The 11,361-nt window shown below is 44.1% G+C and overlaps 1 protein-coding gene across 1 annotated transcript in view; it reads left to right on the forward strand.

Annotated features, from left to right (window-relative positions):
• Positions 1-10,951, forward strand: part of LOC117295675 (chondroitin sulfate proteoglycan 4-like) — a 68,067-nt gene extending 57,116 nt beyond the window's left edge. Inside the window, exons 2-3 of the mRNA XM_033778386.1 lie at positions 1,405-6,069; positions 7,064-10,951. Of these exons, the coding sequence (XP_033634277.1) occupies positions 1,405-6,069; positions 7,064-9,633 (7,235 nt within the window). The 3' untranslated portion in view covers positions 9,634-10,951. The remainder of the gene's footprint in view (positions 1-1,404; positions 6,070-7,063) is intronic.
• The last annotated feature ends 410 nt before the right edge of the window (positions 10,952-11,361 follow it).

Below are 11,361 nucleotides of genomic sequence, written 5' to 3' on the forward strand. Positions count from 1 at the left end.
CACTGTTGTGTTTAGAAATTTTTTACATACAAGTAGGAGGCCATTACAAGAAAATTGAATTTGAAGAAGTGCTTTGGGCTGGGGGGGGGGGACTATAGAGGGCTGTATGTATTTTTGCCTCAGCAGAAATTCACCAACAATAAAATGGCTCTTTTGAATAAAAATAAAACAAAAACAAGGCAGGACTTGTTTTTATACTTGTTTGTATATAAATTGGTAGAATTACTCTCACGATAACTCACACTTTACGTCACATTGGCCTTGATTTCATTTTGTTGCACACACCTATGCGTTCGCATAAATACGGCGTGCAGAATTTAGGAGTTTTATTAAATTCCTTGCATGATTGGTCAGTGAACCACATGCCTGTGTGGACAAAATTGAAATGCTTTACGCAGCTCAAAGCCAAAGCTCAAGTTGCCCATAAATATGGCGAATATCAGGAAATATCTATCAAGTCCCTTATGCTGGGAATAAATCAGAATGAGGAATGCACTCTGTGTATGTCTTAAGTCCATACAAACACCACCTGACACTTGCCAATTTATTTTACAAAATTCTACGTGTCAAACAAATTTATGAAGTAGCAATCTGACATAAGGATACAGTTTGCATAATTCAGCGCACTTAGATGTTAGATGTATGCAAACAACTTTCACTATTCTGTCATCACCGACCAGCTGTAATAATTGTTGGTTTGTCAACTTACTGCTCAAAGAGCAAAACAAAGCGGCTCTTCTCAGAGCCAAGCCTACTCACAAAAGAGATTCTACATGGTGTCATCGCAAACCTGACTTGTAATGTAGTATTTTCCGCCATGCATAGCCTTAAATTTGATCTTACTGCTCATAAGTATACAGTTGTGTTTATACAACACTGAAGTCTGTATCACATGCAGCAATTTATAGTCAACCTGTTCCATGCAGTTGCAAAGAAGAGAGACAATTTGCTGTTTAATTCTCACATGAAACTCTAAGTGATAGCGTGATGGAGAAGTGTTCCATTTGCCTGAGTGTACTGTATAGTTGAATGCCTCAATGTTGCCTGTAACAGTTGTCTTGCGTGACAAGGCCTTTAGGAATCAGCAAGTACACAATGCAAAACAGTGTATAATGCTGATCACCCTGAAGATTTGTACACTTCATGTACTTCTTGCACTTTTAATCTGTCTATGTCCTTTTTGTTGAAAAGGAATTAAAAAGGTATTTGAAGTTCATGTACTTTTACGTATATAATGCACATTAGTCTTAAAATGTGTAATGGCATGTTGCTTGAGGTGAAAATCAATTTCTGCCAAGTAAAAGGCAAAATGAGTTCACAAAACACGATCTGTGTGGGTGTATTGTGAGCTTGTCATTGCAAGCATGAATTTATTCTTGTATCTTTTGGTTTGTTTGTTTACAGTCTCCTTCTACGGTACAAGTCATGTCTACTTACCACTCTCCCAGGCCTCCTCAGAAACCAGCATCCAACTCATCCTCAGAACGAGCCGATCCAAGGGGCTCCTCTTCTTGGCCTTTGGGGACACGGACTACTGCATTATCCAGCTCAAGTCAGGGTTCATCGAAGCCAGGCTAGAGCTAGGCGGCGGTGAGCTACAGATGCAGTCACTCTCCAAAGAGAAGTTGAATGACCTGAAGTGGCACAGCGTCAGGCTTGAGATAGCTGAAGGTTGGGCGGAGCTTTATGTCGATGGATTGCTCCACCAAGAGGAGAGAACTATTGGGGGAGCAAATACACTGAATATACAGGAAGGTATTTATATCGGTGGAACAGGCGGCAAGAAGATACCCCATTTATCCTCCGTGGATCGCTTCTTCCGAGGTTGCATTGAGAACGTCACATACAACAACATCTTGGTCTTTAATGCCACTGCGGCCGATGGAAGAAGCACAGTGAATGACATCACGTGGGATTGCAGCGAGGAGTTTGAAGCGGCGCCCGATTCTCCGATCAGTTTCATCAAAGAGACAGCGTTTGTGATGTACCCCAGGTGGCAGATGAGCACACATGGATCCTTTGCTTGTTGGATGAAGACCACCTCGCCTTTAGGGCTCCTGATGTTCAGCAGTGGCAGCAAAGATGAATTCATAGCGTCAGAAGTCACTGACGGCAAAATACGCGTGTTGATGAAGCGGGGGCGCCGTACGGTGGACTTCACATCCGATGTTGTTGTTAACGATGGCAACTGGCATTGGGTGAAGATAGAAATTTCTCCTAACAAGCTAAGAATCAGCATCGACTACGAGCCTGAGAATAAAAGACTGCAGGATACTACTGAGACTCTAGACCTTACTGGCATGCTCCATGTCGGCGGTGTTGTCCATAAAGCACGATCTCAGGCCTTCCGGAGTGACCTTAAGTCAGTCACTCATGCCAGCAGCGGCGGCTCATTCCAGGGTTGTCTGAGAGATGTGGAAGTCAACGGTGAGCAGTATACACTCGGTGATTCTCGCGTCACTCATGGCATCGAGATCGGCTGCCTGTACCAATTTCCATGCACTGGTAGTCCATGTTCATGGAAGGAGTCTTGCTCAAACACCGGACTGGACAGCTTCACTTGTGAGTGTGTCACCGAGGAATGCTTAGATATTATTCGCATCACGGAAGCAGAGAAATACACCACTGATATCCCCATGATAGAAACCATTTTGCCAATCCAGACTGAGCCCATCATTACCAGTAGTAAATCGCCTGATGATATTTTTTCCCTGGTGCCTGTCACTTTGGAGGAAGGAGGTCGTAGCGTTGTGACGACAACCAATATTCACCTGAACCTGAAGCTACGCTCTCGAGGGATACGCGAGTCACAGCTGCTCTTTCACATCTCAAAGCGCCCTCAACATGGACAAATTGAAAACAGCGTCCTCAGACGGGATGACGATTCGAGTGTTTTCACGCTGCTCGATTTAAGCGGAGGTAAGATCTTCTATATACACGATGGCTCGGAGAACTTCCACGACACAGTGACCATGAAAGTTGAAGTCCTCAGAAAGAACATTGCAATCCCTGAGGTGTTGCAGGGTGGGGTCAATTTCACCTTGGGGATCGACATAACACCGGTCAATGACGTCCCACATATTGCCCTTGCTGATGATGCCACACTTCGCATGATTCAAGGCGCAATCCAACCTATACACAGTTCATTTCTTGAGGCCATTGACCCTGATAACAGTCCTAGCGATCTCGTCTTCACCATCATCAACCAACAGGAAAATGTTGGTTTCTTTGAAGACACCAACAATCCAGGGAAAAGCATTGTATCGTTCACCCAGGAGGACATCAACCAGGAGTTTGTATCCTATGTGCACACAGGCGTGAACACCAAATCCCGCATTGTTATCCGTATATCTGACGGCCAAGAGAAGAGCCCGTTGTACTCCTTTAGAATCGATGCCGTACCCCTCGAACTCTCCATCAGGAATAACACTGAGCTAAAACTGAACCCTGGATCCTCCGCTGTGATCAGGCCTGAGGTACTCCACGTAGCCACGAACGATCCCGAAGACCAGTATGTAGTCACCTACCGCGTGACGGATGCCTTGCGGTACGGTAAACTACAACGGTACGAGTTGCAGAACTGGTGGTCGGATGTTTTCCGATTCACCCAGGGCGAGATTGAGGAAGGTATCATTCGCTACACAGCCACTGTGTCCAATGTGCAGAGGTCCATGTGGAATGACAGGATAAGTCTGATAGCCTCCAGTGAGGACACCAGCCTTGACGTCACAGTACCAGTGAGGATTATAGTCACTTCAGTCAATGTGGTCAACAACACTGGATTGATTCTTGATATCGTAAGGCAGGGTGTTATCACACCGCACAACCTTTCAGCTAGTGTTCTGCTTCCTCTAACCTCATCCCCGGTGACTTTTACCCTGGTTCGACCCCCGAGCAAAGGTCAACTCATCAAGCAGCCAGAAGGCCCGATACAAGATGGAGGCTTCTTCACACAGGATGACATCATCGCTGGGGTCATAGGTTACACACTGAACCCTGAGGAAACTGATGCCCTAAACGATACGTTCCTGTTTAGAGCATCGGTGGAGAATGTGCAGAGTTCTGTAATGTCATTCACTATTGCTTACATACCAGACATCCGAAGCATGATTATTACAAATACTGGATTTGTAGTTCAGGAAGGGGCAAGACATACCATTGCATTAGACGAGTTCTCAGTTACGGCCGGCAACGTCACTGACTTTATGTACACCATCACCCAGGCTCCATCTCACGGAGAGCTGCTGCTAGTAGAACCAAGCACCTTGGAGGTCAACTCGAATGAGGTGATGAACTTCCTGAACTACGACCTGATGAATGGCTTGCTGTTCTACCGACATGATGGCTCAGAAACGGAGAGAGACAGCTTTACGTTTACAACAACGGCAACCTACATTGACCTGTCAGGAACAAGAAGGACCCTTTACCATGAAGGTGATGTCTCCATCGAGATCTTGTTAGTGAATGATCATGAACCTGAGGTCATCGTGAACCGTCTCTTCAAAGTTGTTAAAAACGGGAAAACTCCACTGACCGATCAGAACTTGCTCTCTTCGGATGGAGACACTGACTTTGATGACGACAATATTGAGTATAGGAGGCAAAACTCCCGTGTCGGAGATCTGGTTTATGCTCAGAATGAATCCAGTGTTTATCGATTCACCCAGAGGCAACTCAAAGATGGCATGATTGTGTTTAAGCAAAACGGAGCGGAGACAATCGGACGGATGCTATTCTTTGTTTTCGACAATGACCTCAGTCGTTACATTTCCGTCTTCATGGATATTGAGGCATCGGATCCTTTTGTTGGACTTCAGAACAACACAGGATTGACGCTCTCCCGGGGTGCTTCGGTCGTCCTGACCTCATACAATCTGAGTGCAGAAACAAACCTTGGGATTAAAGATAAAAGAATTGAGTTTGTGATAAGTTCCCTGCCGGCACACGGGAGGCTGCTTCTCAGAGGCAACCCGGTGATGATGTTCAACCAGGAGAGCCTGGAAGCTGGTAGAATTATCTACGAACACGACAACAGCACTGCTATGTTAGACGGCTTCAATTTCACCATCCGTGCCAAGGAAATGACAAAGAAAGGCTTTTTCAATATTCGGATCTATTTGGAGAACCATCAGAAGCCGCCCGTATTGAACCAGTTTAAACCCCTGGTGGTAGAGCAAGGGAAGGCTGTCACCATAGATCGCTACCACCTTCGAGTCACTCACCCTAACCACTTACCTGTTGAGATTGTTTTCACTGTGACCGTTCCCCCGAAATACGGCATTCTTCAACTGGCAGAGGAGTCTTTGCTTGGCAAACGGAGACGTAGACAAGCTGCTGAGGGGATTGAGAGTTTCACCCAACTTGACGTAAATCGCAACAGACTGCAGTACATCCAGACTAAATCAGGAAGCGGGAGTGACAGGTTCTCCTTCGAGGTCGACAATGGTTTTGTCAAAGTCACCAATCTCACCTTCAGCGTTGAGATCGCACCGACTATCGTCCCCCTCAGAGTTGAAGATATTTTACTTCCTGAAGGCGGCTCCAAACTTATCACCGATGAAATGATCCAGATTGCTCACTCCTACTACCAAGATCAGTCCTTCGATTTTTTCATTAAGCAGCAGCCCACTCACAGTTTTCTGGAAACCATGCGGAACACAGGAGAGCGTCTCACTAGCTTCAACACACAAGATCTCACGAATGAGTTCATCTACTTTGTGCACGATGGAAGCGACACGTTATCCGACTCGTTCACAATCATCGCTAACTCTTCAGAGACTGGGAAGACTAGTCTACTTTACACAATCAATGTAACAGTCACACCGGTCAACGACCAAATACCAGAAGTGACCGCCAACGATGGCCTTACCACATTCATCGGTACGGATTCTACAGTGACCACTTCAATCCTCAGCGCCATGGACTTGGACACTGATGACCAGAATCTGATGTTTGTGCTGACGACCCCGACCAATGGATACGTGGCTAAACTGCCTGATCGTGGTCGACCCATACTCAGTTTCTCTCAAGCTGATTTGAGTGAAGGCAAAGTCATCTTTGTGCATTCAGGTTGGTGTTCAATTTTTTGGGTTGTAAATAATTTGTGTAGAATAATTGTTCCGTTTGCTCAGAACTATAAGGTCCTAGCTGGCGTTTTTACATACGTCATGATCAAAAGGTCCTTACATGAAAAATTTGTATAATTTGATTTATTTGATTTGCATGTTTTACTGGGAAAACGATCGTTTCTTTTTGCTAAACAATACTTTGAAAACCACTCACTCTTGATCAATAAACCCTAATTTACCAGGAGCTCCAAAGTATGCTAAAGCAGTTTTGCGAGATCCATACAGATTGCACTTATGACCTTATAGTTCTGAGCAGACAGTTTGTTCTGAAGGTATTCTGCAATACTTGAAGACTGTTTTCTTCATTTCTTCCAATTAATTTATATTGCTGCACCTCATACATATTCTTGACAGAGAGTCAAATTTTCACTGGTCCATTCAACGTCACTTGCCAGATGCTATCTTTGCTGTTTACTAAGCGCACACGCTAGTATTCCACGCACATGATAAATACGATGACAAGTAGGCTGCCCGAGCATCCCTCTACTTGTCATACGCTTTACGACTGGAAACTGTACGCATGTGCGTTCATGAAAAAGAAAAAAATACCCTGGAATCATTGCATTTCACAGACGTCATTTTCCTTTGTTCCTAATATTGTAGCGGTAACTAAATATCTATGGGGTATAGTTAAACAAATTTATCATGGTTTATTTCGGGTGAAAAGTCGATATAAGCTCCCTCAGTAGTGGAAGTTGACAAACTAGTTCCAGAGGCAAAGCTTTATATCAACTGTTAAACCTCGGTATTGGAAAGGGACAAATTAGTTCCCTCATCTTTGCCTCGGGAGCTCTTCGGGAACTCTTCATCTTGGAGACTAGTTTGTCAACTTCCACTACCTCTGGGAGCACTCAAACCATACTATTTGTCTACTATCTACATGTAATTGTCGTCATTCTTACTTAAAATGTGTTAACTTGTTTTGAATCTTCCAGGTTCCAATACCGGCGGCTTCCGCTTTACTGTCAATGATGGCGTGCACTCAACCATCCAACAGATTTTCAGCATCACTGCCAAGCCTCTCGTAATCACCCTGGAAACTAACGAGATGTTATATGTGGAGCCTAATTCTATTGAGCCAATCACAGCCGACCACTTGAAGGTCGTGACCAATGAGGATCCGGTAACAAACATGAGCCGTCCAATCACCTACTGGCTCACTGAGAGTCCAGAACATGGTATAATTGTTGAGATCATTGACAGAGACGAAATCGACGAAGACTTTTTCAGTTTTGCACAGATCTCCACATTCACCCAGGATCAGATTGATCGGAATGTAGTCGCCTACAAGCAGATCTTGGATATCCCTGTCACTGCGGACCGATTTTCATTCAACGTTCACTTGTCTCGCTCTCAGAACCTTACCGATGAGACCTTTGAAATAACTATTGGTAAGAAAGAAGTTATTTCAACCACTCAAATGGTGACCACGGAAAATCCGACTTCAATGGTACACACAACTGAGCGATCATCGGTTTTAAATCTCGGTATTGAGGTCATAGAAGGTGGCACTGTTTCCATCACTGGTGATCAGCTGAACATTGCTCTATTAGCCGAAGATTTAGGAGCTGCGGAGTCCATCTTTGAGTACAACATCCTCAGTCTGCCGAGCCACGGGGTACTGAAAAAATCCAATCAAGACCTAACTGTGTTTTCTACATTCCTGCAAGCTGACCTCAGCGGGGATGGGATACAGTACATACATGATCACTCTGATGAAAGGGAGGACTCCTTCAACTTTACCATCATGGCCGCTGCTCCTGGTTTCGCTGAACAGGTCGTAACGTACAGCGGTCAGTTCGTCATCACCATTGATCCCATAAACGATCAGCCGTTCCGAGTTGTCACTCGTGGGCTGAGTATGACCATCACTCAGGGTGCTCGAAAGACTCTCTCGATGAGTGATTTGAATACCGTTGATGCCGACAATCCTCCAGAGGAACTCAGCTACGAGCTCATTAGTAGTCCAGCCAACGGGAAACTCGTTCTGACAGAGGATCCAAGCATCGAGGTGGACTTCTTCACCCAGGAACAGATCAATGATGGAGAGGTGACTTTTCTGCACGACGGGGGAAGCTTATCTGGAGGTTTTGCCTTTATGGTGACTGACGGAGCCAGTAAAAAGTTTAAACAATTCAGCATCATAGTGCAACCAGCGGTACTATACGTGATGGTCGCTGGAAACATTTCTGTCATTCAAGGAGACTCTCTGGGAGTAATCGCAGCGAATACCTTCAATGTGACCAGTAATAATAATCTAGATAAGGTCAAGTTCAATGTTACCATTCCGCCAGAGTTTGGCGTCATCCTTGTCGATGGGCTTGCCCGGGAGTCCTTCTCCCAGGTAGAGCTCAATGAGGCACGTGTGCAATATTCCCAAACTGATTTCTCCTCTGACTCGGATCGAATAACGTTCCTTGCTTATGACGAATACAATGCGGTTGGGAGTCTCAATGTTACAGTCTATGTGGAACCGGCCGTAGTCGTTCGAGTGATGAACATAACAACTGGTGATACCTTACCATTGACGCCAGAGTATTTGAACGCTGCGGAACTGGCACAAAAAGTCGGCAATGATCTTGACGTTGAAATAATCACATCACCGCAGCGAGGACTCGTCCTGAACTCGACAACCAATCTTGCCATAACCAAGTTCTTGTATTCGGACATATCCAACTCTCGTGTGTTGTTTGTGGCAGACTACTTGCATCTGGACGCTGAGGAGAACTTAAACGACAGTTTTGTTTTTGTCCTGAGCGGAAAAGAGGTTCAACCAGCGACTGTTACATTTTCTGTACGAATTGAGCCTCAGATGGTGCCACTGACAACACCTGCAATTCCGACAACAATGGCCATACAGACCACCACAAGAAAACTTAATACAATACGTTTTGGCATAAAGCCAGTTGAGGATACACGGGGCGAGGTCACGACCCCGATCACACCAAGCGGAAACACCCCCGCGGCGAAATCATTCGATCCGTCAGGATTCAACCCGATCTTCGTAATCATTCCAGTCATCGTTATCATCATAATCGTCATTCTCATCATGTTTGTTCTGATTTGGAGATCGCACCGGAAGGAGAAACAGCATGTATCTGGCCGGGAGAGCCCATACCCAGAGCCAGATGTTGGCCCTTATCCCGGTGCCCAGGCGGGTCCTGGGCAAACTGGGCTCATGCCTACTATACAGGTCATGAGTAACCTCCCAGACCATCATAGTACGGGCTCCGTAAACGGGACGCCCCCAATGACACTTAATCGCCCGTTACCCATTCCAGGGGCTTTCGTTCCGCAAGTTACCGTTACGGCACTTGGCAGGCCGCCCTCGCCTCGCTACGGTGATCCAAACTCGTCATTTGTGACTCTGAATTCCAATGGAACAGTACACTCAGGGGGTTCAGGCCACGGAGTGGGCAACAGGTGGGACAGCTGTGATCAAGAAATTATGGACCATTGTGGGACCAAGAAACCTACTCTTAAAAAGAGTCAGTACTGGGTATAGTATCCAGACTGGTTATTACTCTGTATTTATTTATTTTGGTTTTCTTTTTGGGGGATGGCTAGGTATGTCTGATAGCCATCCACATTATGGGCTGTGTACGTTTGTTATGAACCTGCCAAATTACCTTGTTTCTTAGTTAAGGTTTTTGACTGTTTGTATGTTTAGTCAGAGCTCACACCGTATTCAAGTGTGCCTGGATACAAAGAACCAAAGGGTCTGGTAGATGTAGCCAAAGAACCTGTATCAACATGTCCATAAGAAATCATTTAAGATGTTAAAGTGCTACAGTACTTTAAACCGTGCTGTTCAAGTTACACAATTAATGTCTCAACAATTTATCAAAGTGAAAAACACATTGGTTGAATATTTCCCCCAAAAGTGGAACACACCTTTGCATTTTTACTAACACTATTGAAGAGAAAGTGCCTCGCTAGATTATATAATTTAGCCCACACACAGAGGTTTAAAGAAGGTTGCATCTTTAATTTGGCCAACCATGTGTACCCCTGTGCATTTTCCATTGGTTCATAAACAATGTACCTCTAAGATAATGGCGGAATGATGTCGATGCAAAAGAACTATGTCCAATTTCAAACCCATCCATTTCCAAAACAAAAAATAGAGCCACAATTAAAGTTGGTTTATTTTCCACTCATGTAAATAGCATACACAAAAACAATGTTTTCAAACAATATTTTAAACAATGGGGGAGTGGTGGGGGAGGGGGTTGGCCACCTAGAAACCCACAGGGCGGGTATCCTTGACCTAGAAATATTTTGATCCTGCAGAAACATTACAACAGTGTTAATTGTTATGTTTAGCTTTAAAAGTACAAGTGGAAAATGTTATTTTTTCCCGTGGAAAGTAACGTTTGTAACTGTTAATATTGGGATTTTGAAAAAATCCATGTACATGATTGTATAGCTTAAAGGGTGTGCACAGCATTGGTAAGATTGTTTACAGATTTGCTTATGGCTCAATGCTCAGTATAAATACGGTCATGGTGATAAACTCCCCTCGTCATACTTTTGCCTGAAATGCTATGAAATGGTTAAATCTTAAAGTGCTTTAATGTGTTTTTCTTTGTTCAACCCCAAAATTACAGTGGAAATTATACAATGTTTATGTACTATTTTCTGGTGAATCCAATATTGAAACAAACAGTGTGTTCCAAATGTTAACAATCCCTGTAAACATCTATTTAATCCCTTTAAAGGCACTGGAGTGAACTTGATTGGTAACAGTCAAAGACAAGTTTTCTCACTTAGTGTATCCAAATATGTACATAAAATAACAAACCTGTGAAAATTTGGGCTCAACTGGTCATCAAAGTTGCACGAAAATGATGAAAGAAAAACACCCTTGTTGCACAACTTTGTGTACTTTCAGATGCATAATAAAAGGCTTCAGCTGAGGTCTTTTATTATTTGAGTGAGAAATTACCTCTTTCTCAAAAACTATGTTACTTCAGGGCGAACAGTTTGTCACAATGCTTTATACTATCAACAGCTCTCCATGGCTTGTTACCAAGTAAGTTTTAATGCTAACAATTATTTTTGAGTTTACCGATCGTGTCCAGTGCCTTTAAGGCATAGATTGCCACAGGCCGTGACGCTGTATGGAGTTGAGCCTGGCTTCATTTCATCATTATTTATTCACCATCAGAGGAATTATATCCATCACCCTTTTTTATTTTCCTTCTTTTTCTTCTTTCCTTCACGGTGACAA

This window comes from Asterias rubens, chromosome 10 (assembly GCF_902459465.1).
Source record: "Asterias rubens chromosome 10, eAstRub1.3, whole genome shotgun sequence".
In the NCBI taxonomy this organism is placed as follows: domain Eukaryota; kingdom Metazoa; phylum Echinodermata; class Asteroidea; order Forcipulatida; family Asteriidae; genus Asterias; species Asterias rubens.